This window comes from Geotrypetes seraphini, chromosome 11 (genome assembly GCF_902459505.1).
Source record: "Geotrypetes seraphini chromosome 11, aGeoSer1.1, whole genome shotgun sequence".
Taxonomy (NCBI): Eukaryota; Metazoa; Chordata; class Amphibia; order Gymnophiona; family Dermophiidae; genus Geotrypetes; species Geotrypetes seraphini.
The window spans coordinates 114,915,970-114,943,571 of record NC_047094.1 but is presented as its reverse complement, the minus strand read 5'-3'; the positions used below and the strand labels follow the sequence as shown (position 1 = coordinate 114,943,571).

Sequence of the window (27,602 nt, the reverse complement as noted above, 5' to 3'; positions counted from 1 at the left end):
TCTTCTGATGCTTGGGCATGTCCTGTTGTGTTTGTTATTTAGGAAGGTTTCCCCCCCATTTTTGGTAGAGTTGTACTTTTTTAATGCTTTGTTGTGCTTGTGTCCAGTTTATATATTCTTGAAATTTGTGACATGTTCCAATAAAAGACTTCTAAAGAATTTTAAAAAGTGTGCCACAGACCTATATTTCATTTGTGCTCCTACCAGTTAAGATGACTACCCTCCAGAAGTACATTTAAGCACCACATGTAAGCAGGACATCTTTCATTAGGGTATCTCCCTCTCTGAAACCCAATATTGTACTAATAAAAACATCAGCCTAGTAGTTCAGTGATCTTTACTTTACATTATTAAAGGTTATCTATACAAATCCATATTTACAAATGTGAATTATCTATAAATTACAAAAGACAAACCCCAGCATAGCTAGAAACTGCACAATGTAGATACTGTTTATTTATTTATTTTGCAAGCAAAGTATAGAGGTCAACAGGTGTCCAAGTGTTCCTGCCATCCTTTTAGAAGGGACAGCACAGACCCAGTGTAATCTCTCTTACAATAGCCTCTTTCCCAATTCTAGTAGAAGATCCTGAATGCCTCCATGTAAATTTTAAGAAACAAATTGCTGACCAACCACAGCCTCTATATCCTTTAGGGCTCCAGTCCAAGAGCTCTGACCCTGGAAGCATTCCAGGAACTAGACAGCAGATGATAGCTGCAGGAAGACCAGCACAGAAGTCTGTTTGGTCTCTACCCCTTAGTTTCCCTACCTGAGCCACAGCCCATGTAGCATATGTGTCTTTCTATTCCCATCAAGAAGCATATGCCAAAAGGGAACTTCTAGCCACAGAGGGGGCATTTACCATTAGGAAGCACACGCTGCAGACAGAGGTCCCAACTAAACAAGAACAGCAGAAAGTCTTCCTCATCTCTCAGGGGAAAATCTGTAACTCAAACTTGGGTGCCCAATCCAAAGCACTCTTTACTACTGCAAGCGCTGCAGCTCCCAGTGCCACCGTTAGGCCCATCACAGCCAGTTTCATGAAACGACTACTCCGTGTTCTTGACAATATAGACCTTGAATGATCATCACATCGCACATCATTTCTGAAGCGCTGACGTAGTATGCTATCTGGCCGCTGCTGACAGGAGGCAAGCTCAAAGTCTTTAAATGTTGAAGCAGCAATCCTAGGAGAAGGGAACCAAACAAAAAGTGAGATGTAGGAACAGACTTTAAATTCACCTTTCCTGTTGCCAAATATAGATGCAAAATTACTTTTAAAAGATCCTTATCATCCCCTGCACCCCACACCCACCCACAATGTTTACAGCAAGGAGAATAGCTGGGTGGTCTAAAATAAAAAAGCTCCCCACCATGTCTCAGATTTTGTTCAAAATCTGTATGCAGAACTAGCAAAGCATTAAAAAAATAAGTTTCCCAAAATATCAGATCCTTAGTTGCAATAGTCTCTGAACTTGACCATCTTGTTTTTTGGAGTGCTGACAGTATCATACACAGCAGGGAATAAAATGTCCTTTTTAGTTGCTCATAAAGCTGCCAACACTAATACTATAATACAATGCTACTAATTTTTGGTAGTCTAGCAAAACTTTTTATGCTAGTTTCAGCGATGCTAGTATGAGCATCATGGATGCAAAAGCCCAGTTAAAAATTTTGTGTGCCTTAAATCTTGCAGTTTGTTGTGACAGATTTTGATCAGTTTATCAGCTGCTATAGCTCCAGAGCAAAATTAGATACAGAATTTTTTAATCATAGTTTAACTGTAAACTATTTTTTTATTGATGACAACAGGCGAACAACAAACCAGTGATAGACACCATCAATGAGAGTCAAATACAAAGATCAAAATAAAAACCAACAGGTCAAGGCATCTAATTTTTGTAGGAAAACACAAGATAACCCCTGGTCCCCCCAAGAATCCCATCCCCTAATTCCCATCTCCCGCTCTCCAATCCCTCTTCCCCCCAAACTCAAAGAACAATCCAGAAGAGTACAAGCAGGCACACTGAAAAGTGATAATCCCAAAAATGAATCGAGAGGGCCTGGACTCTTATGCCCCCCCCCCCCCCCGACCTAAGATTACAATTTGTTATGGACAACCAAGAATCAAAGATACAGAACCATCAGGACAAACAAAAGACATAAAACATCAAGCTAAACAGAAGTGAACTTCTCTGGTCATCATAAACGTTTTGCATGTGTACTGTGACCGGGCACGGCCAAGCTGGGCTTAGCAAGTGACCTAACCCAGTGCACACAAACCTCGACTGAGCGGTTTGCTTGTTTTGGTAGCTTGGTACTGCTTTAATAAAGAGATCAAAACCCTGGTGCAAATTATGTGGTAAAGTTTATTGTTCCAATATCACAAACACAACTTCAAAAAATAGGTTTTTAGGTTTGTATCATTTTTGCTTATTTTTCAACACTTACAAACCAAAACAAAACAATTCCATTTCAAGCCAAAATGCAAAAGCCTTAGGGCTAGCTAGCTGAAAATCTACTACCTGCTCAAAAGGAGGTGGTAGCGGCTAGCGTGTGCTATTCCGTGTGTTAAGGCCCTAGCGCGGCTTTATAAAAGGAGCCCTTAATCACCATGAAAGCTTTTCTTTAACAGGCAAAAACTCCTTGGGGTTATAGGCTTAATACCTAATGTGACCATTTATTTTTTTCATCAAAACAGGACATCTAATAATTTTCAGACCTGCCCCCAATCCCGCCCTAACCCCACCCCCACCCCCAGTTTCTTCCATTCATTTTTCATGTACACACAATATCTTAATTCATAATGGTAACCATAAAATTAAAAAAAACAACCCACAAAGCACACTATATGCAGAGAAAATGTTAATTATCATTTATGAGGTTTTTTCCAAAGATGTCAAGGCAGATGACTTTAAAAATGCAATGTCACCTCAGTAACTATAGAAAAAATATAGTGCAAAATATAAACAGCAGATATAAATTCTCAAAACTGACACATTTTAATCACTAAATTGAAAATAAAATCATTTTTCCTACCTTTGTTTGGTGATTTCATGAGTCTCTGGTTGCACTTCCTTCTGACTGTGCATCCAATATTTCTCTCTCTTTCTTTCACAATCCAGCCCCATCCCCTTTGGGTCCAGGTCTCTCTCTTTTCCTTCTGTTACCCTCCCCAGATCCAGTGTCAGTTCTCCTATGTACCTTTGTTCAAGGTCTCCCTCCTCTGTTATGATCTTGCATCTCTCTGTTCTTACTCAGGGTCTCTCCCCCTTTGTCTGAACCTCCCATAGTCCTGCATCTGCCTCCTGTCTTTCCCCTTTGGTCCAGGCCTATCTTTTCTAGTCTTCTGCTTACAACCCCTCCCCCTTTCTCTTTCTCTCCCTCCTTCCTCCCTCCCTCCCTCCTTCCTATGTCCCCTCACTGCCTTCCAAGTCTTTGTCCCACCCCCTCCCCTGAAGCCAATTCTGATGTCGGAGAGGAAGTTCCGGGCCAGCCAGGCAGCAATTGGCTAGCCTGGACCTTCATCTCTGACGTCAGAATAGATGGGGAGAAGGCTTCTGGGCCGGCGCCTGGACACGCCTCCCCTGCGGTTGTTGCGGCAGCGGGCGGGTAAGTAGGGAGAGTGCCCATTCTCCGTGATCGCCTGTCCCGTTGTCCCCACACACAGCTTCGGGACACCGTCTCTGAAAATGGGAAATATTGGCGTCCGGAAGCTGTGGGCCAGGGGGTTCTGAAAAAGGGATGATCCCGTTCAAAAAGTGACGTATGGTCACATTATTAATACCCCAAGGGTGGGATCCACTCCAATAATTTCCCTCAATGGATCAGCTTGAAAGATCCCCTTCCTAGATCCCAAAACAAAATGGCAGTCTGTGGGTTGTATTTTAAACTTCAAAAAAATAAAACTTCAGCATTCACACCCATCTTGAGTCGACTTTACTTTTTTCCTTCAGCTCCCTTATCATCAATAGCTCTCAGCCTATATCCATATCTTCATAGCTGGGCAAATCAGTACATTCTATTTCCATATCATAGGTAATGTCATTATCAGCCATTTCACTATCTTGCCCAAAAACAGAATCAACATTATCATTATCCTTTTCATCACAAACCTCTGAGTTTGTTGCCAAGAGGTAGACTATTGCTTTCTGGTTCTCAGTGGCTATAGTCTGCTGCTTTCCCTTTGTTGTGTGGCTCTGGGTTGCTGGAACTTCTTATGTGTGGCGGGTCTTAGAAAGAGATTTGCCAGAGCGCATTGAGACGGTACCGGGAGAGGAAGACCGGTGCTGATCCCGGTCCCGTTCTGGGTCCCGGGGAGACCGGTGCCCTTCCTGGTCCCGAGGAGGATCGACCTCAGAGCGGGTCCGTACCACAGGATGAGAATGGGGTGGTTCAGCCGAGAGGACTGGCATGGAAGGGTTGAGTGGCACCAAGGGGGTGGACACCGGTGGGATGGTGCGAGGCTCGGGCCGGTCTGGTACCGAAAGAAGCGGTGCCAAGAGGGTCGGTAACAGGTGCTGGAGTTGTTGCTGCAGCTGTTCCTGCAATTTGTCATGGAGTATGGCCGCGATGTGGTCATCCAGGGGTGGCACCGGGACCGCTTTTTTCTTTTTCGGTTCCATAGGTGCTGCTCCACGCCCCGGCGATGAGGAGGCCGATGACGAGGCACTCACCGAGATCGGGGCGGAGCGTTTGCGGGGTCGGCATGAGGCCGGGAGGACCGGCGTCGCCACTGTGGCAGGTGGGCGCTCAAGGGAGGTGGAAGGCTTCTTAGCCGGCTTACCTGGTGCCAGCGACCCTGAGGAAGGATCGGGCATCGAAGTGGTCGGTGCCGTCTTTTGTGGTACCGTCGACGTCGCGGCAGGTTCCATAGCAGATCCGGTACCGAAAAGGATGTTCTGCTGGATCTGCCGATTTTTTAAGGTGCATTTCTTAAGAGTGGCACAGCGGGTGCAGGTGTCAGCCCGATGCTCTGGACCCAAACACTGTAGGCACCAATTGTGTGGGTCAGTGAGGGAGATCGGGCGTGCACACCGCTGGCACTTCTTAAAGCCCGGTTGAGGGGGCATGAAGGGAAACACGGCCTCCGCAAAATCAAAACCGGAGGCCTATATGGTGACAACAGGCCCCGCTGGGGCCGGTTTCAAAAAAATAGAGAAAATCGAGAGAGATTTTTTTTTTTTAATCGAATAAAAAAGAGAACCCGAATGGGAAAAAGAGAAAAAACGAGAAAAAAAGCGCGAGCGGGAAGGCAAAAAGGATGTTTTCAACGGCCGTTGAAACCACATGCGTCTTCTTCGCTCCGCGGAAACGAAGAAACTGGGGTCCACGCACTCCTCCGTCGGGCGGTGCGGCCAACTAGAACTTTCTAGTGAAAAATGTCCGTACCGGGGCTCCGTTGGTGACGTCACCCATACGTTAAGAATATGCTGCCTGCTTGTCCTGGGATAAAAGGGAAATACAGTTGGTAGAGGAGACATAAATTCTTTAAGAAAAGAGAAGAATCGGCTTCCGGTAACTGAGCTCTGACTCCTCGAAGCGATTTGCCTCCCGTTTTCCCCATCTAGCAGCGAGTATTGGTGCCTAGGTTCCAGTCTATCCCTGGGTAATTGAAGTCACCCATGATAACTTCATTTCCTCCCTTGCAGTTGTGTTTAATCTCAGCCGTCATTTCTTCATCAATTTCTTCGGACTGCCCTAGGGGTTGGTAGTAGATCTTCATTTCCATTCCATTTATTCCTGGAATTTTGACCCATAGAGATTCTAACTTATTCTGTTTCTGGCGTGTTCTCTCCGGCAGACTCTATTCCCTCTTTGACGTACAGAGCAATACCCCCCCCACCTTTTTGACCCACTCTGTCTCTGCGGTATAGCTTGTATCCGCTAACAGTGTTCCAGACATTTTCCTTGTTCCACCATGTTTCCGTGATGCTGATAATGTCAAGGTTCTCTTTTTGTTCCATAGTTTCTAATTCACCCATCTTGCTCCTTAGACTCCTTGCATTCGTGTATATACACTTGAGTTTGCGGCATGTTACTTTCTTTCACTTTCTTCTCTCTTGCGTCCCATTTGATTCATCCGGATTTCTGTCCTGTCCATGATCCGCTGAGTCTTCTCTGCTGACTTCTTGCACGGTATCTTCTGGGTATACCGGTTCCCGAACCATCGACTTTCGATCAATTGTCGGCTTTCCCTTCTTCCTAGTTTAAAAACTTCTCAATTTCTCTCTTGCTGTTGCTTGCAAGTAGCCTCGTTCTGTCTCCGCTGAGGTGGAGTCCATCCTTCCTGAATAGCTTGCTCTTTCCCCAGAATGTCATCCAGTTGCGCACGAAGTGGAATCCTTCTTCCTCACACCAGTGTTGCATCCACACGTTGACTGCTTGCATCTCAGTCTGCCTCTTCTCATTGACCCTGGGTACCAGTAGGATCTCTGAGAACGCTACCCTCTGCATTCTGGTCTTCAGCTTCTTTCCTAGCATCCGGAACTGGTCCTTCAGTAATTCTCTGCTGTATTTCCTGTTGCTCATGTTGTTTGTCCCCACATGGATTACCATTGCCATATCTTCCTCTTCCACGCTGTCGATGATCCTGTCAGTGCGGCTCACCATGTCTTCTATCTTGGCTCCTGGTAGGCAGGTCACCAGCAGATTCTGTCTTCCTCCTGCTATGTGGCTGTTAACTTGTCTGATGATGGAGTCCTCTATGATTGCTGGCTTCTATATCTTCTCTTGCCTCTCTAGGCGCAGGTCCGTGTCCCTGGTGTGTGGCCATCTTTCCAGCCGTAGGTCTGTGTCCTCTGTGTACTTCCATCTTCCCTCGTCCTGACATTGGCTTGCACCGGACTCATCTTCTTGTGGGTTTGCTCTGCTGCTTCCAGATCTCGCTGCTGTGTCACCCATTTCTTCCTTGTGGCTGTTCTCCAGGTGATCCTCACTCCCTGTAGGTGTATCTCAGCAGTTCCACAGCCTCCTCGATGAACTTCTCCAGCTTCCAGACTTCATCCTCAATGGCTTCCTTTGTTTTGACGTTCTCTGCATCTGTCTCCTCTCCACTTCTCGAAGTGCTTCTAGTTCCAGTATTCTGCCCTCTAGGAGTCTTAACTTGTTTCTTCAGCCTCTCCAGTTCTCCGTACCAAGTGCATACATAAGATCACCTCCCAGAGGGGAGGTAGTCATACATATGGCAGACGGTGCAGAAAACTGGGTAGTTCATCTTCCTGCTTCTGTCTGCTGCTTCCATAGCTGCTAGTGTCCTCCGTGTCTGCTGATGCTTCTGCTGGTGTTCTGTCTGCTGCTGGTGTCCTCTCTGCCGGCTGCTCATGCAGTGACTCGCCCCTTCTGAAGGCCCTTCACAAAGGGGCTCTAGCTAAGGCGAGCACCTTTAACGCTCACCTTCAACACGTGTCGAATGGCTGAGCACCGTTTGCTCCTCCCTGTTTAAGGGGGAGCTCAGGATCAGTGCCTTGCTGACGTTAGAGGGGTGGGCGGAGCTCTCTCACCGCTGCCCCTCACTCTTGCCTGCCTTGCCCTGTTCCCCTCTTACTCTCCTCTCTCCCGATTCTGTCTCCTCTTCGCCTGCCTCCCGACTTTCTCCTGCCTGCCCTGCTCACTGGGTTCTGATGTTAACTTGCCGTTAATTATAGATCTCCCAATTACGAAGCCAACCTGGAAGTCATAAATTAGGGAAGGGAAAACAAGAGCTAATCTGTTGGCCATCACTTTCACTAGAAGTTTTGTTTCGAAATTTAAAAAGGAAATGGTTTCAAGTTTATTTCAAATTTGATAAAACTCATATATAAAAACTTTCTAAGTGAAGTACATAGAAAATGGGGTCTTTAAGAGCCTGGAACCGTGGGGGTTCCTGTAAGGCAGGGGTCTCAAATTCTTCCTCGAGGGCTGCAATCCAGTCGGGTTTTCAGGATTTCCCCAATTAATATGCATGAGATCTATGTGCATGCACTGCTTTCAATGCATATTCATTGTGAAAATCTTGAAAACCTGACTTGATTGCAGCCCTCAAGGAAGGGCTTTGAGATCCCTGCTGTAAGGGAACTATCTGGGCCACATTAAGACCTGCCGACAGGGTCCCCATCTCTACACAGCTGTTATACACCCCAACCAAGGAGGGAGCAATAGCTCTTTGAAGGAGTTAAATTTTTATCATAGTTTATCCATGTACTGGACACTACACTGTCAAATTTGTAGCAATTCAGTATGAATAGCTGCATCAGAACATTCCTTCAAATTCTGCCCCATTGACACAAGGGCTGAAATTTGTCAACTTTGAGGATTAATTATAAAAAAAGAGTCTGCTTGAATCTTTTTCTAACTAGTATCATCTAAAAGAGGAAATATTACTCTACAAAATCTACATTTATTTGTTTTGCAATGCAACTTTTTGAAATATAAATTTGCTTAAAAGTGTGGGATATTTTGTGTGCACAGCCCATGATAAACACATATCACAAGGCTAGAAAATGTATATGAAATAGGTGTTGCATTGATCCATGGTGGTTTTGCCATTACTGGTTTCCAAATGAGCAACCAGTATCTCCATCGCTATAGGGGCCACACCCAATAGCCATGCAACAACAGCAATGGGTTGGTTTCTTTTCCACAGGTTCCCAAGCCTGTTTGTGGGTTTCTTTTCCACAGGATCCCAAGCCTGCACTACCTGGACTACTTGAACTTTCATGAGGTTTCATTAATCTGCAGGTGATTCAGAAAAACTATACTGGCAACCAGATGATATCACTGATGGAGCTGGAGTACCTGCAGTGATAGGCAGGGCCGGTTTTAGACATGCTGGGGCCTATGGCAGAAATTAAGAAGGGGCCCCCTGATCCCCCCCTCTTCTCTGCACCCTCTCCACAATTTTTCCACCTCCCATTACTACCATCCATACCTCCCCTTCCCTGATATCCCCCCTCCTATTACTACTACACATAAAACAAATTTGAATGACTTCTTTACACACAAAACACAGACAGACCTTTACCAAATACAGAACAAGGGATCACAGCAAGTATTACAACAATGGAGAAATAAAAACAGATATGCCAAAAATCTTTATCCTGTCTCTGAAGTATATCAACACAATGAGGTCTATCATTTTCTCAGTCAGCGCTCTATCTCTTTGGAATAATATTCCGGCCCATTTACGGGAAGAATCAATTCTTTACCATTTTAAGACGAAGTTAAAAACATTTCTTTTCCTTGACACTTTCGAGACCTAAATGTCATTTTCAGGGCTACATAGTTTTATTTTATTTTTTGCCACCCTTCCTTTTGTTTTCTTCCCTATATGTTTTTCTCTCTATTTTCTCATTGTAGCTCTAGCCCTTTTCCCTTTTGTTCCTGTTTGTTTTTAATTGTTTTTAATAACTATTATAGTTTTTAATGATGTGCTGTTTTCCTAAATGCGTTTTTTTAGTCAATACATGTTTTTATGACCACCTAGAAGGCTGATTGGGCAGTATATGAAATCTTAAATAAACTTGAAACTTTCTGTACCTAACACAGGAATCACAGGACCAGGTCCACCAAAAATTAGGCATTTCTCTTGCTGTGGCTGATGGGAATCCCAAACCCTGCCAGTTGAAGACCACCTCCTCCAGTCTGGCAGCCAGTAATCTCCAAGCTCTGCAGCTAGTGTCAGGGTCTCAGAGCTGCCACCAGCTGTAGAACTAGAGGAAGAGATCTTCAGCAGGCAGGGCTTTGGGAAGCCCACCAACTTAGGTATTCATATTTTGCATGGTGGGAAGAAAATATCTGTGATGCACATATCCCAAAGCTAACATATCCAGGTAATACAGTAAAACCTTGGTTTGCGAGCATAATTCATTCCGGAAGCATGCTTAAAATCTATCAAAGCAAATTTCCCCATAGGAAATAATGGAAATTCAGACGATTTGTTCCACAACCCAAAGACTTTAATACAACATACTGTACTGTATAAAGTAAAAATATATACAGTAAAACAAATAACCTGCACTTTACTTTTGAATTGCGGCTGGTGTGAGGGAGACAAAATAGAGGAGAGGATGAGGGTTATTGTGTAGGACGACTTTCACTATAACTAACAGAAACATTGCTCTGTTGGCTCAATGGAATCTGGTTTTTTTTGTGTGACTTTAATAAGGAACCTATCCAATGACAGTTGCTTCTGCCTCCTTTAGAGGATTTTGCGTAAATGTGGGTTCATAGACAAGTCGGCGAAAGACAAAGGTGTGCGCTGACAACTGAGCGCAAGATGGAGGCGTGCGCCGAAGAATATTACAGTTTTTAGGGGCTCCAACGGGGGTTTTTGTTGGGGAGCCCCCCCAGTTTACTTAATAGAGATCGCGGCGGCGTTGTGGGGTGTTTGGGAGGTTGTAACCCTCCACATTTTACTGTAAACTTAACTTTTTCCCTAAAAATAGGGAAAAAGTGAAGTTTTCAGTAAAATGTGGGGGGTTACAACCCCCCACACCCCCACAACGCGGCGCAATCTCCATTAAGTAAAGTGGGGGGGTTCCCCCCCCCACCCCCCTCATCCCCCTCATTGGAGCCATAAAAACAGTAATTTCGTGCAGTGCACGCCTCCGCGCTGCGCTCAATTGTCTGCGCGCGCCTTTGTCCCGGTGCGCTTTTGACCTGACACCGTAAATGTGACATTGCATTGTCGTTAAACAGATTCATCGCTTGCACTTTTACAGCCTTATTCGGGTGGTGCTTTTCTACAAAATTTTGCACTCTTTCCCATATTTTAAACATCTCCATAATCTCATTTGAAGTGAGAGATTCCTCTGTCTTTTTCTCCTCTTCCTCAGATGAGATCTCCTCCATAACCTCTTGCCGTTGTGCACGATGCAGATCCATCAGTTCATTAGTGGTCAGCTCCTGGCCATGTTCCTCTACCAGCTCTTTGATGTCATCCTCATTCATCTCCAGTCCCATGGTCGTCCCCAAGGACACAATATCATTGACAACTGGTGGTTCCTGTTCTTTTTTTTTTTTTTTTGTAAATCTTTATTCATTTTCAAACTTACAATAAGTGTGATAATACATCCAAACAAATTAACAATATATATATATATCACTTAATAATCATCAATGATACAACTGATACTCTCTTATCCCCCATCTTCCCCACCCTTCCCAATCATATAATCAATACCTTATACAATATGTAAATCAAATTACCCCCCCCCCCACCCCTCACACATGAACTTGTAAATTTAAGGGGAAAAAAATTCATCTAATCAGTACAATATTTTGTTAATGGCTCCCAAACATCTTGAAATTTCTTGAAACACCCCCATTGTATTGCAATAAATCTCTCCATTTTATATATATGACATAGGGAATTCCACCAAAAATTATAGTTTAGTCTACTCCAGTTTTTCCAATTATACGTAATTTGTTGAATGGCAACCCCAGTCATTATAAGTAATAATTTGTTATTATTTATAAAAATCTGACTTTTTGCTCTCATTGCCATACCAAACAGCACAGTATCATATGATAATGCCACTGGATTCTCTAATAAACAGTTAATTTGGTCCCAAATTGATTTACAATAATTCATAATAAATGGACAATAGAATAATAAATGATCTAAAGTCCCTGCTTCGAGATGACGGTGCCAACATTTATTAGACTTAGAGCCATCCAATTTTTGTAACCGAATAGGGGTCTATAATGCTCTATGTAACAGAAAAAACCAAGTCTGTCTCATAGATGCCGACACTGTACATCTCATCCTCCAAGACCAAATTTGTGGCCATTGAGATGCAGTAATTTGCTGCCTGAGCATCCGAACTCGCAGCCTCTCCATGCCTCACAACACTATGGATGCCACTTCTCATCTTTTAAAGTTATCAAACCAGCGCCTTGAAGCCTTCTTCATTTTCTGTTGATGTACCTGGCAGTTTACTAACGAGGTCGGTGTACTTTTCTACATTCTCCAGAATTTGTGGCCGTTGCTTTGATATTCTTGTGACTCCTTTCACTGCATCTAGCCTCCTTATTTTTTCTTTCTTTTTTAATATTGTGCAAATCGTCAAGGTAGATTTGTTATAACATCTTGCAATGTCGACCACTCGCATACCTCATTCATGCTTCTGGATGATTTCCTTCTTAACTTCCACTGTAATCATCTCCTTACCATCTTTCTTTTCATGCTCCAATAGAGAAATTATTGGAGTTTCATCAATGGCTGAATCTACTTGATGACAATTTGAGATTCAAAATGCAATATGATGGCCATTTGATCCCATTTTTAGACATCAAGATTTACAAAACCAGATATTGTCTGAAGATTTCAATCTATAGAAAGTCCACAGATAGGAACACCTACCTTCATTACACCAGCTTTCATAACAAAGGTTTGAAGAAGAACCTCCCCTATTTCTAGTTCTTGAGACTAAGGAGATTGTGCACCACTATGGATGAGGAGCTTTCTAGCAAGAGGTTATCCAGAGGACTGTGTCAAGGAATGCTTGAATCGAGCACAAATGAAACATATGGAGGAGCTGCTTAATCCAATTATGATAAAAACAAAACCAGATATCGTCTGTATGCTTAGATTTTCACATCTTTCCCATGACATACAAGGCATCATTAAAAGAAATTGGAATATACTTCAATTCATGATTATTTTCAGCAGATTACACCAGTGATTGGGTATTCCATAAGAACTGTCATCTCCGGATCTGACCTACGGTCCTTCGAGTCCAGTGATCCGCACACGCGGAGGCCCAGTCAGGTGTACACCTGGTGTAATTTTAGTCACCCATATCCCTCTATGCCTCTCGTAAGGAGATGTGCATCTAATTTGCTTTTGAATCCTAGAACGGTGGATTCCGCAATAACCTCCTCTGGGAGAGCATTCCAGGTGTCCACCACTTGTTGCGTGAAGCAGAACTTCCTGATATTTGTCCTGGACTTGTCCCCCCTTAGCTTCAGTCCATGTCCTCTTGTCCATGTCACGTTGGACATTGTAAATAATTTTTTTCCTGCTCTATTTTGTTGATTCCTTTCAGTATTTTGAAAGTCTCAATCATATCCCCTCGCAGTCTCCTCTTCTCAAGGGAGAAGAGTCCCAGTCTCTTAAGTCGTTCCTCGTATTTCAAGTTTTCCATACCATTTATTAGCTTCATTGCTCGTCTCTGCACCCTCTCCAGCAGTTTTATATCCTTCTTTAGGTTGGGAGACCAATGTTGGACACAGTATTCCAAATGTGGTCTGACCATTGCTCTATAAAGCGGCATTATAACTCTCTCCGATCTACTCATGATTCCTTTCTTTATCATGCCTAACATTCTATTTGCTTTCTTTGCCACTGCCGCACATTGTGCTGACGGTTTCAGGGTCCTATCTAACAGTACACCCAGGTCCTTTTCTTGTTCGCTCTTACCCAGAGTTGCACCTGACATTCTATACTCGTGTTCCTTGTTCTTACTGCCTAAATGCATTACTTTGCACTTTTACACATTAAACTTCATCTGCCATTTCTCCACCCATTTCTCTAACTGACACAAGTCACTCTAGAGTTCCTCGCTATCCTTCTGCGATCTGATTGCCCGGCATAGCTTTGTGTCGTCTGCAAACTTGATGATCTCACTGGATGTTCCTTCTTCTAGGTTATTGATGAAAATATTAAATAAGATGGGCCCAAGTACCGAGCCCTGGGGCACACTGCTAGTCACTTTCTCCCAGTCTGAGAACTTCCCATTTATGCCCACTCTCTGCTTTTTGTTTTCCAGTCATTTGCCTATCCATCTAAGTATATCTCCCTATATCCCATGGCTTTGTAGTTTCCTGAGAAGTCTTTCATTTGGAACCTTGTCGAACGCTTTTTGGAAGTCCAAGTATATTATGTCCACCGGTTCTCCATTATCAATTTGTTTGTTCACGGTTTCAAAAAATTGAAGTAAATTCGTCAAACATGATTTCCCTTTCCTGAAGCCGTGTTGACTGGCTCCCATCAGGTCGTGTGTATCCAAGTGCCGGACTATGTTATCTTTAATCAGTGCTTCAACTATCTTTCCAGGGACAGATGTAAGACTCACAGGTCTGTAGTTGCCCAGTTCTCCTCTTGATCCTTTTTCGAAAATTGGCGCAACGTTCACTATCTTCCAATCGCCCGGTATCTGACCAGTTCTAATTGACAGGTTGGCAAGTTTTTGCAATAGCTCTCCGATTTCAACCTTCAGTTCTTTTAAGACTCTCGGGTGAATTCCATCAGGTCCAAGGGATTTGTCACTTTTAAAGTTTGTCAATCTGGTAGTATATCTGGTCCCAAGTCCACTTCTACTGTGGTGAGGCTGTCCTCTAATACTCCTTTGAACACTTTCACTACTTCCAGGAACAGGAATCCTAAGGATATGCTAGTTCCTTCGACTTTACTGGACACTGTTACCAACACCATCGGCCCTTTAGTTCACATTTCTTGTGGCCTTTGCTCTGTTTGCAAACACAGCATAACTGTTTTAAGTTATGTGCATCCCATTAAAGGAAAAACTGTCAAGCTTAGAGAGTTCAGTGATTGCAGCTCAACCAATGTCATCTATGCTATCATATGTCCATGCCAGAAATGGTACACTGGAAAAACTAAGAGAATGATAAAAACATGAATGATAGAACACAGGAACTGCATCAGTAGAAATGTCATGTCTGCACCAGTTGTTGAACACTGGTATGACAAGGGTCATTGCATTGAGGACATGAGGTTTTTGAATAAAAGGTGATCAAAGGTAAGATGGAGAGGAGGAGACACAGACACTGTGTTGTTGAGTAAAGAGCCATGACAGGCTATATACAGTACATGAAGATGGGAAACAGTCATTCTAGAATTATGTTCTTATGTTATGTTAAGAGGTATGCAAGCAGATTGATATGCTTAAAAATGACCGGATGGCATCCATCCAAGGGTAATCAAGGAACTGAAAGGGCTATAGCTGAACTGCTTCAACTAATAGCCAATCTGTCAATAAAATCAGGAAGTATTCCGGAAGACTGGAAAGTGGCAAATGTTATGCCGATCTTCAAGAAAGGTTCGAAGGGAGATCTTGGAAACTACAGACCGGTAAGTCTGACCTCGATACCGGGAAAGATGGTAGAGGCGCTGATAAAGGACCACATCATTGATCACCTTGACGGACACAATCTGATGAGGACCAGCCAGCACGGCTTCAGCAAAGGAAGATCTTGCTTGACGAATTTGCTGCACTTCTTCGAGGGAGTAAACAGGCAGATAGACAAGGGTAACCCGGTCGACATTGTATATCTGGATTTTCAGAAGGCATTCGACAAGGTCCCACATGAACGACTACTTTGAAAAATTGTGAGCTATGGAATCGAGGGTGAAAACTGGCTGGAGGATAGGAAACAGAGAGTGGGGGTAAATTTACAATGCTCGTACTGGAAAAGCATCATGAGTGGAGTGCTACAGGGTTTGGTGTTTGGACCCGTGCTCTTCAACATATTTATAAATGACCTGGAAATTGGTACGACGAGTGAGGTGATTAAATTTGCAGACGATACGAAGTTATTCAGAGTAGTGAAGACGCAGGAGGATTGCGAAGACCTGCAACGTGACATAAACATGCTCAAGAAATGGGCTGCGACATGGCAAATGAGGTTTAACGTGGATAAGTGTAAGGTGATGCATATCGGTAACAAAAATCTTATACACGAATACTGGATGTCCGGTGCAGTACTTGGAGAGACCGCCCAGGAAAGAGACTTGGAAGTACTGGTCGACAAGTCAATGAAGCCGTCAACGCAATGTGCGGCGGCAGTGAAAAGGGCGAACAGAATGCTAGGAATGATTAAGAAGGGGATCACGAACAGGTTGGTGAAGGTTATCATGCCGCTGTACTTGGCCATGGTATGCCCTCACCTGGAATACTGCATCCAGCATTGGTTGCCATACATGAAGAAGGACACAATACTACTCAAAAGGATCCAGAGAAGAGCGACTAAGGGGCAGGAGGAGTTGCCGTACAGTGAGAGATTAGAGAAACTGGGCCTCTTCTCCCTTGAAAAGAGGAGACTGAGAGGGGACATGATTGAAACATTCAAGATAATGAAGGGAATAGACTTAGCAGGTTGTTCACCCTCTTCAAGGTAGAGAGAACAAGAAGGCACTCTCTAAAGTTAAAAGGGGATAGATTCCATACAAACGTAAAGAAGTTCTTCTTCACCCAGAGAGTGATAGAAAACTGGAACGCTCTTCCGGAGGCTGTTATAGGGGAAAACACCCTCCAGGGATTCAAGACAAAGTTAGACAAGTTCCTGCTGAACCAGAATGCACGCAGGTAATGCTAGTCTCAGTTAGGGCCACTGCGTGGGTGGACTACTGGGCACAATGGACCACTGGTCTGACCCAGCAGTGGCAATTCTTATGTTCTTATTTTCTTCCACATGTTAAACCGATTTTGTTTCATTTGCCATACTTTTTTTTATGTGTTTATTTTCTATTTTTGTTCACATGCCATACTCTATCATTATCTTCATGTATCTTTCTATATGCCATATTCCTAGGTGTTTTTTATGGTTTTTTTTAATGTTTTTCTTATGCATTTTTTTAAAGCTAATTTACACCTTGATATTCATGGAAGAATTTATTTTAACACATCATGTGATGCTATACCCCTGTTCCCTTTGCTATGTAATTTAATGATGAATTTATTTAACTGTTTATTGGTTTTATTTATGTGTAATCTTTTTTGGCTTATATGCCATAATCTATCATTATTATTAGGTATCTTTTTATATGCCATATGCCTCGAGGTTTTTTTGTATCTCTTATTAATTTTAACTTTGATATTTATGGAGTCATTTACTTTAATACATCATGTGATGCTCTGCCTCTGTTCTCTTCGCCATGTTATTGAATGATGAATTTATTTAATTATTTTTTGGTTTTATTTATGAGTAATCTTTTAAGATTTCTCTTTCTGCATGTCATTTCTTTATGAATTGATCTAGTTTTCCTCCCTATGGATTTGTTTATTATGCTATGTGCTAATGCATATTATATTTGGTTTGTTAAGCAATCACTTGTGGTCATTTGGATTATGCTTGTCCATAAAGTTATTAATTGTTATATGATTGAACAATGGCTCTAACTAATTATTTCATTTATGTATAACCTTTTAAGGGTTCTCGTTTCTGAATGTCAATTTTTTCATTGATCAATTAATTCAGTTTTCCCTATGTTTTTTTATGCTGTGTTATTGCATATCATATTTGGTTTTAAGTATTTAATTATGTGCAATTGTATTATGCTTGTTTATAGTGTTCTGGATATATATATCTATGTGTTGCTATTTTATGTGTCATTTAATTTTGTATGTTATGTACGGTTGATCTGATGCATTATTGTTTATTTAGTATTCATTTAATGTTTTTAACTGTATTTTATGCTAGTGGTTTGTTGCTATATTAATTTGTGTATGTCTATATTTTTAGACTCCTGAGGCAGGCCTTTCTGGCTGAAACATGTACATGTTGAGTCAATGAGTTTTTGGATTAATTAAAGGATATTTATTAAATAGATTGAGTCTATCAGTCTATATAGGACATTTCCACTTTTTACTTTGCGTCTTCTTTGTAGGGGCCATTGTTGCAGTACTGTACAGAACAGTCACTCCCGCAGTTTTGATGTGACATGCTTATACTGTATGCACTTGCGATGCGCACAGTTGTGATGTGGTGTGCATATATTGTAAGCACTTGTATCATGAGTAAATTGTGCGTACTTGTACTGCGCATATATTGTGCGTACTTGTACTACACAATTGCGCCCAGCTGTGATGCTTGTATTGCATTCAGCTGCACTATGTGATGCACGTATATTGTGCGTACTTATATTGCGTTCAGTTGTGATGGCGTGACACGCTTATATGTACTTGTATTACAAGACAATGCTCGTTTATCAAGTTACAATTTAATAAAACGCTTTGCTCATCTTGCTAAACACTCGCACAACAAGTTACTCACAATCCAAGGTTTTACTGTAGATTTAAAATAAAACACACATGTTAGAGATTTGGTTTTCAAGGATGCTCAGTTTGCTTTGTTATCCTAAGAACGGGCTTTCTTTCATCCCTTCCAGTTCTTATATCTGCTCCATGTCCCCAGGTCTCGGCTGCTAGCCCATTTGCGGCACAACTCCCTCTTAAGCCCTTTGCGGGTAGTTTGGGGACAGTTGAAGCTTTGGAATTATAATCCCCATGCCACGGACCTCTTCCCTGTTCAGGGCAATGGAGTCCCTGGTATGACTTCTGGAATCTTTCGTAACTGGGGGACGCGAGGCATTCATTGTTTTGCAGAGGTGTTGGATGGGGCGGGGAATATTTGGGAGTTCCCTGACCTCTCTGCCACGATAGGGGTGGACCGGGGGCTCTGTATGGTTATATGCAACTGGCACATTATGTGACCCAATTACAGCGTTCGGGTCTCTCCTGTGGCGTTTGTGACAGGCTTCTTGCTTTTTTCACCCTGTGTAAGGACCTTCCTATTTCTGTATGTCTTTTGCATCACTGGTGGTGGCAACTTCTCCTGCCCTTACGTTGAGCTCTTACAGAAATGGAGTGCGGAATTGGGGATACTGATACTGCTTACTGACTTTTGTCAAGCACTTCATTGTCGTCCTCGCATTATCACGGGTTCAGTGTGGCGGGAGTGCACTTATAGAGTTTTACATAGGGTCTATTTCACGCAAGTGCAGGCTTTTCACGCAGGCTTGGTGCCTTCTCCTAATTGTATTAAATGTGCTCAGGGTCCCAAAACGTTCTAAACTAAACTAAGCCTTAAGTTTATATACCACATCATCTCCACGGAAGTGGAGCTCGACACGGTTTACAAAGCTTAAAAATACAAGAAGAGAGGGGAGAGAGAATTTACAAGAGCATATGAAAAGAGGGGAAGTAAGCAGGAGAAGAAATGTTATATATTAGAGAAAAGCCAGGTTTTCAGTTGTTTTCGGAACAGTTGGAGGGAGCCCAGGTTCCGCAGTGGGATAGTGAGATCGTTACAAAGGTCCGTGATTTTGGAGAGGAGGGATCTTCCCAGTTTACCTGCGTGGAGGATGCCATGTAGAGAGGGGAAGGATAGTTTATGTCTGTGGGCTGATCTGGTGGTAGCAGGCGTTAGGGCGAGGAAGGATAGAGGGATTAGTAGCGGAAGGATGCCATGAATTATCTTGAAAGCCAGGCAGGAGCATTTGAAGTGAATTCTGGAAAGTACAGGGAGCCAGTGAAGATTGGTAAGTAAAGGGGAGACGTGATCAAATTTGCGTTTAGCAAAAATCAGTTTGGCCGCAGTATTCTGGATGAGCTGGAGTCTGTGAAGACTTTTTTTTGTTAGGCATAGGTAAATGGCATTACAGTAATCGAGTTTGGATAAGATGATGGATTGTACCAGGACGGTAAAGTGTTTTTGGTGGAAATAGGATCTAATTTTCCTCAGCATGTGAAGGCTGAAAAAACATGATTTTGCCAAGGAATTCAGGTGATCGTTGAAGGAGAGAGAGGAATCGATAATGATGCCGAGGACCTTGCTTGAGAACTCAAGGTGAAGAGCAGGACCTGTGGGTAGAGTGAAGAGGGTGGGCAGGTATACTAACTTTGGGCCGAGCCAGAGTAGTTTTGTTTTTGATTCATTTAATTTCATCTGAACAGAGAGGGACCAGGCATGAAGTCTCATTATGCATGAGGTGATGTTCTCTTGGAGGTTTGTAAGGTTCTGATCTGTTTCGAGGAGGATAAGGATATCGTCTGCATATGTGTATATTGTTTCAAGGGAGGATAGTTTGAGAAGCTTCAGGGAGGTCATATACATGTTGAAGAGAATAGGGGATAGGGGAGAACCCTGTGGGACCCCGGAGGATGGTGTCCACGAAGCGGATTTGGAGCCGTTTGCGTTGACAATGTAGGAACGTGCGCGAAGGAAGCTTGAGAACCACTTTAGGACAAAGGAGTCTATTCCTATCTCAGAAAGTTGGTAGATTAGTATGTCGTGGTGCACGACGTCGAAAGCTGGGGAGAGATCGAACTGTAGGAGAACAGCAAATTTGTTTTGGGCGTGTAGTTGTTGCATCTTTGAGATTAAGGAAACTAGGAGGGACTCGGTGCTGAAATTGGGCCTAAATCTGAATTGTTAGTGTTGGAGGATGGAGAATCTCTCTAGGTAAGAGGAGAACTGGGTAGCGACTATGGTCTCCAGAAGTTTTGTTAAAAGAGGGATGTTAGCTATGGGGCGGTAGTTCGATGGTAAGGAAGGGTCAAGATCGGCTTTTTTCAGAAGAGGGGATAAGGCAATGTGACCCATTTCTGAGAACAGGCCCGATAGTAAAGCTTTGTTTATAAGGTTTGTAAGGGAAGAGATGGCCTGCGCTGGGATGTTTTCGTAGAGGTAAGATGGGAAAGGATCTAGGATGCACTTGCAGGATTTAAGTTTGAGGCAAAGTTTGGAGATCTGGGGCTCAGATACAGGTTCGAAAGTAGTCCATGATCTGTCAGAAGGGATAGGGTCGGAGTCTTTCAGAGGAAAAGAGTTGTAAGAGATAGCTGGGGGGAACGAACTCTTTATGCTTTTTGGCATTGCCCCCTAATTCAGTCATTTTGGACTGCCATCTTCTCCTATTTGGGTTCCATATGGAATAGACAGGTGGTGGGATCCCCCAGGGGGGGCAATATTTGGAAAGGCTGCAGTATGTGGGGTCTATGGTCAGGGGCAGTGCCTTTTACTTCAGAAGGTCTGCATGGTGGATCATAAATGTATTATGCAATATTGGGTGCAGATGGAACCCCCCCAGTTTTTGACATTGGAGGAACCAATTTCATCGTGTACTTTTGTTTGGGAGGTTCATTCTCTCTCTTACCTAGAGCGTGTAGTTTGATTATCAGTGATTTACGTTGAATTTTTATTATCCCTCCACTGTTTCCCATGGACCGGAATTCTGAGTCACCTTCCATCCTGGGGGGGGGGGGGTCTGTTATGCCTCAAATTTGAAGGAATGATGGTTTTTTATGGCTATATGGAGTGGAGCTATCAGAGTACTGGCTCCCCTTGAAGATGATTGTTTAGTTTGTGTTACATATCTTGGTATGCTCTTTTTGGTGTATGCTTTCTTCCTTCAATAAAAAACGTTTGAATATAAAAAAACACTTTTTTCTATCTTTGTTGTCTGCACATTTTATTTTTCCATCGTGTTGGTCCCATTTTGCCTCTTCTGCTTTCCTGGGTTTTCTGATAGTTAAGCACATACCATATTTATTTATTTTTAAAATTTATATACCGTTTTATTCCAAAACGGTTTACAAATAGTTACATACTTAAAATATTATAAAATTCAGAACAAGGTTAAAACAAAACAAACAGATTCAGTCCTTACATAAAATCAATTTCTCAAAGAAATGCATCTACAAATAATTGTGTTTTCAGCATTTTCCTAAATGAGCTCTTATCTTTACATTTTTGGATTTGACCAACCAGGCTATTCTACAACTTAACCCCTGCAAGGCATCCGTTTCTCCTCCCTCTTGTTTCGTTCCCTCTCTACTCCTATCTTTGATATACTGATCTTTCCTTTTAAGCTCTTCCTGCCCTTTTTTACTTTTCTGCCTCTCTGACCACTCAAATTTCACCCTTGTCCTTTTTACTTTTCAGCTACTTACCAACTTTCCTTCTCCCTTTCTCATGCTCTAGCTCTCCTATTTTCCATCTCATGCCTTCTCCAGCCTCCTATTCCCTTAGCTTCTCTCTCTCCTCCTTTCCTCCCCTCAGATCTGGTATCTATCTCCTTTCCCCTTTACTTCTCCCAGAGCTGGTATCTGTCTCCTCCCCTCACCAATGCTCTGGCATCACTCTCTCCTCTTCTTTCCCCTTCCTTTTCTTCCCTTGTCAATTTATTCTCTGCTTAGATTAAATTCTTATTATCCAGTCTGCCTACAGCTTGCCACCTCTTTCCCTCACCCCTTACAGTATCTCACTAACTCTATCTTCTTCCCCCAATCTAGCATGTGCCCTTTTTTCTTTATCCCCTTCTTCCATCCAGTATGTATCCTCTCTCCTCTCCACTTCCATTCAGCATCTGCTCCCCTCTCTCTCCATTTCTGTTCAGCTTTTATTCTCCTCTTTCTCCTCACCACTTCAATCCAATGTCTGACCCCTCTTTCTCCTCACAATATACATAAGCACCAATCAACCTCTTTCCCTTGTCAGGCCATCTCCCTCCCCCTCACTTTTGTAGGCGCTTTTCAAACTCAAAAGTTTTCTCCTCAGAGGGGCCTGGACACGGCAGCTGTTCTTCCAAGTTGCATGCAACTGTCCCTAAAGCTTCTCTGATGCAACTTCCTGCTTCCACCTGGGCGAATTGCATCGGAGGAGAAGCTTCAGGGCAGCTGCATGCAACTTGGAAGAACGGCTGCCATATCATGGCCCCTTTAAAAGAGAAATCAGATATTTTGGAAAGTGCCACAAAGGTGAGAGGAAGGGAAAGGGATAGCCCGACAAGGGGAAGAGATGCCTGGATCTCAGGGCCCCGAGGAGCTGTAGGGCCCAGGGCAGCTGCCCTGTTTGCTCTCCCCTAATGCCAGCCCTGATGATATGCTGCTCTGGAACCCAGCAAGTATCACTTCTTGAAGGCCAGTAAAAGGAACTTGCTGGGCCTTGCAAATGCATATAGCTTATTAAGGCATCTCTTTGTTCAATGGAGGTTTCACATACGTTTCCAATCCATCACTCTCTGTCATATATACAAGCAATATATTGCCCTGGCTGAAGGTTTTCTACTGGAATTCCTTTATCATCATTGTCACTAATCTTGGCTAAAAATGATTTTGAATTATCTAATCTAATCTTCCATTTGTGTGTCGTACAAACCTAAACAGGTTCTAGGCCACTTTGAAACCTTGCTGACCTGAATTATCATTCCATTGATTGGCAAAAAATTATGATTTTCTCTTGTTCCTGCTTGAGTGTGGCCATGCTGGAATCTTTCCTCTTGCAATGTTCAATTTGTTCTTTGCTGTTGAAAGCAAATTTAACTCCACGAATACTTTCATTGCAAAAGTCAAAAATCACAGTTACTTACTGTAACAGGTGTTATCCAGGGACCGCAGGCAGATATTATCACATGTAGGTGACATCATCCACAGAGCCCTGGTATGGACAGTTGTACAAGGGCACATGCACTTTAAGAACTTTACAAAGTTCACGACTGCGCATGTGCGAATGCCTTTCCGCATGGCTCCTCAGTAAGCCAGCTAAGAAACCAACCAGGGGAGGTGGGTGGGTTGTGAGAATATCTGCCTGCTGTCCCTGGATAATACCTGTTACGGTATGTAACTGCGCTTTATCCCAGGACAAGCAGGCAGCATATTCTCACTTGTGGGTGACCTCCAAGCTAACCAGAATGGGATGGTGGGAGAGTTGACCTTTTAGGAAAATAAATTTTATAACACTGCTTGGCTGAAGTGCCAGAGCATAAAATTCCAGACAGTAATGTGGAGTGAAGGTATGAACTGAGGACCAAATAACAGCTTTGCAGATTTCATCAATAGGGGAAGAGCAGAGAAAAGCTACTGAAGCTGCAAACTCGAACTTTATGGGCTGTGACCCAACTTTCCATTTGCAGCTCAGCCTGAGAATAACGAGATGCAAGCAACCAACCCATTACAAATTGTTCTTTTGGAGACAAGATGCCCCAACTTGTTAGGATCAAAAGAGACAAAAAGCTGGTGAGATGATCTATGTGATTTAGTCATTTGCAAATAGTAGGCCAATTCTCATTTGCAGTCCATAGTATGAAGAGCTGTTTCCTCATGATGAGAATGAGGCTTAGGACAAAGTACTAGAAGAACAATCGATTGAGATGAAATTCAGTGACAACCTTTGGCAAGAATTTTGGATGAGAGCGCAGTACCACCTTGTGGTACACTGTAAATGGTGGATCCACCACTAAAGCTTGAAGCTCACTTACTCTGCGAGCAGAAGTTAGAGAAATGAGGGGAGATATGATTGAAGTCTACAAAATCCTGAGTGGAGTAGAACGGGTACAAGTGGATCGATTTTTCACTCCGTCAAAAATTACAAAGACTAGGAGACACTCAATGAAGTTACAGGGAAATACTTTTAAAACCAATAGGAGGAAATTTTTTTTCACTCAGAGAATAGTTAAGCTCTGGAACACATTGCTAGAGGTTGTGGTAAGAGCGGATAGCATAGCTGGTTTTAAGAAAGGTTTGGATAAGTTCCTAGAGTAAAAGTCCATAGTCTATTATTTAGAAAGACATGAGGGAAACCACTGCTTGCCCTGTATCGGTAGCATGGAATATTGCTACTCCTTGGGTTTTGGCCAGGTACTAGTGACCTGGATTGGCCACTGTGAGAACGGGCTACTGGGCTTGATGGACCATTGGTCTGACCTAGTAAGGCTATTCTTATGTTCTTACTGTCCAAGTGAGATATTTGAGATGAGCTGAAGTCATTAGTTCAAAAGGATGCTTCATTAATCTAGCAAGAACCACGTTAAGATCCCAAACTACTGGAAGTGGTGAGAGGTGGTTTAACATTGAAAAGTCCTTTCATGAATCTGGAAACCACAGGATGAGTAGCGAGAGGTTTTCCATCCACTGGTTGATGAAAGGCAGCAATTGCGCTGAGATGGACTCTAATGGAAGTGGATTTGAGGCTAGAGTGCAACAAGAGTGCTACTAAATGTAGGAGGTAATCCAAAACTGAAGAAATAGAGGTGGATTTTGGATCCTGGTGGTGAAGTATGCACCAGACAGAAAAAGGGGTCCATTTTTTAGTATAACACTGTCGTGCAGCTGGTTTTCTGGAAGCATCCAAGATGTCAGGCTGAAAAAATTGCAGATTAGCTGAAGTCAGCCTGAGAGATACCAAGCTGTCAGGTGCAAAGACTGCAGGTTGGGGTGTAGAAGAGACATAAGAACATAAGAATAGCCTTATTGGGTCAGACCAATGGTCCATCAAGCCCAGTAGCCTGTTCTCACGGTGGCCAATCCAGGTCACTAGTACTTGGCCAAAACCCAAGGAGTAGCAATATTCAATGCTACCCATATAGGGCAAGCAGTGGCTTCCCCCATGTCTTTCTCAGTAACTAACTATGGACTTTTCCTCCAGGAATTTGTCCAAACCTTTCTTAAAACCAGCTATGCTATCCGCTATTACCATATCCTCTGGCAACACGTTCCAGCGCTTAACTATTCTCTGAGTGAAAATTTTTTTCCTCCTATTGGTTTTAAAAAGTATTTTCCTGTAACTTCATCGAGTGTCCCCTAGTCTGTAATTTTTGACTCTACGTAAGAAGAGATGGAAAAACTGGCAGCGATATTGGCTCCTTGATACTGAGTTGAAGTAGAAGGGAAAACCATGGTTGTCTGGGCCTCTGAGGAGCTATCAGAATCATGGTGCAGACTCTTGTTTGAGCTTGAGAAGCGTTTTGAGAACAAGTAGAATGGGTGGACACGAATAAAGGAATTTGTGCGTCCAATCCAGGAGAAAAGCGTCTGCTTCTAGGTGATGAGGTAAATATAGTCTGGAGCAAAAATGGGGCAGCTTGTGGTTGTGGGGAGATGCAAATAAGTCTACTTGAGGAGTCTCCCATTGAGAAAAAATGGGATGGAGAGCTGCTGAGTTCAGCATTCATTCGTGAGGTTGAAGAATGCGGCTAAGTTTGTCCACTAAAGAATTCTGTTCTCCCTGAATGTAAACAGCTTTGAGGAAGATGTGAGGAATTTTCCAATTCCAAATATTTTGAGCCTTTTGACAGAGAAAGAGAGATCCCATTACTCCTTGTTTGTTTATATAGTACATGGCCACCTGATTGTCTGCAAGGACAAGGAGAACTTGATCTTGTAGAAGATGCTGGAAAGTCTTGAGGGCATTGAAAATCGCTCTGAGTTACAACAGATTTATATGAGGGCATCGATCTCTAGCCGACCAGAGGCCTTGAATGTGTAGGCCATCCAGGTGAGCTCCCCATGCATAGGTTGATGAATATGGGGTGAGAACTTTCTGATGAAAAGAAGGGTGGAATAACAATCCTCTGGAAAGATTGGAAGAAAGCATCTACCACTGAAGCGATTGTCAAAAAGAAGGGGTGACTGTAATGTGTTGAGAAAGTGGGTCGAGAGCCTGGGACCACTGAGTAGTAGCCAGAGACCACTGAGGTATCCGTAGGTGAAGCCTGGCAAAAGGAGTCACATGGACTGTAGATTAGAGAATGACACGGTGGCGGTTACCCGCGGCTAGACGCGTTTAGCCACGGGTAACCCACCAAAACGGGAAGAAAAAATAGTGGCCTCTGCGGGACGGGGACAAGGCCATTCACTGCCCCGTGGAGCGGTGAATGGACTTGTCCCCGCAGTGAGGCAATCAAGATCGCGCAGTCCCCGCCATCTCCCTCCCTCCACCTCACCTTTGAATTGAAAGAGCACCGCCGGTTGAATTTCTGCCGGTCTGCGCGAAGAAAAAAAAAAGCCTCTCCTTTTCTCCTGCTCCTACCGCCATGCTGCAGCTACTAAAGCCGACAGGAAGTCTATCCGACGTCAATTCTGACATCGGAGAGGATGTTCTGGGCCAGCCAATCGCTGCCTGGCTGGCCCAGAACGTCCTCTCCGACTTCAGAATTGAGTTGGAAAGAAGACTTCCGGCTTTAGCAGCTGCAGCATGGCGGTAGGAGCAGGAGAAAAGGAGAGGCTTTTTTTTTTTTGAGCGGCAGGGAGGCAGCAGGCTGGCTTTGGCTAGGGAGGGAGAAAGGTAGACAGGCACAGACAGGCAGGCAGGCTTCGGGGGTGGGGGTGGGACAAAGCGTGGAAGGCAGTGAGAGGGACATAGGAAGGGGGCACTAAGGACATGGGAAGGAGGCACCGGGGGCACTAAAGACGGGAAGGAGGCACTGGGGGCACTAAAGACAGGAAGGGGCACTTAAGGACATAGGAAGGAGGCACTGGGGGCATTAAAGACAGGAAGGGGTACTAAAGACATGGGAAGGAGGCACTGAGGGCACTAAAGACATGGGAAGGAGGCACCGGGGGCACTAAGGACATAGGAAGGAAAGAGGGAGGGAATAGAAAGGGACAATTCTTGGGCCTGAGTGCAGAAAGAAAGAAATGAAAGAAAGGATACACAGACAGAAGGAAACGCAACCAGAGACTCATGAAATCAATCACCAGACAGCAAAGGTAGGAAAATGATTTTATTTTCAATTTAGTGATCAAAATGTGTCAGTTTTGAGAATTTATATCTGCTATATTTGTCTATTTTTTATATCTGTCTATATTTTTTATATCTGTCTATATAATTTATATCTGTCTATATTTGTCTATTTTTCTATAGTTACTGAGGTGACTGAGCTTGCAGAGATGGGTCAGAAACAGGATTTTTAAATTTTAGTCCTAGTAGTTTGCCGGTCCACAAAATAATTCTTTTATTTCTGCCAGTCCACGGGTGTAAAAAGGTTGAAAACCACTGATGTAGAGTATGCCGGCTTTCTTTTTCGCCAAGCCGCGCTCGCATTGATCAATCTTCTCCTCTCTTGTAACTTCCTGTTTCCGGTTGCGTCAGAGGAGAATAT

General features: G+C 43.3%; 1 protein-coding gene across 6 annotated transcripts in view; it reads right to left on the bottom strand.

Annotated features, from left to right (window-relative positions):
* Nucleotides 1-322: 322 nt before the first annotated feature.
* TBC1D20 (TBC1 domain family member 20) overlaps nucleotides 323-27,602 on the bottom strand; it is a 116,758-nt gene continuing 89,478 nt past the window's right edge. For all 6 annotated transcript variants that reach the window (XM_033963384.1, XM_033963379.1, XM_033963381.1 and 3 more), the window contains one exon: nucleotides 323-1,188. In XM_033963384.1, coding sequence (XP_033819275.1) covers nucleotides 933-1,188 — 256 coding nt within the window. In that variant the 3' untranslated portion in view covers nucleotides 323-932. The remainder of the gene's footprint in view (nucleotides 1,189-27,602) is intronic.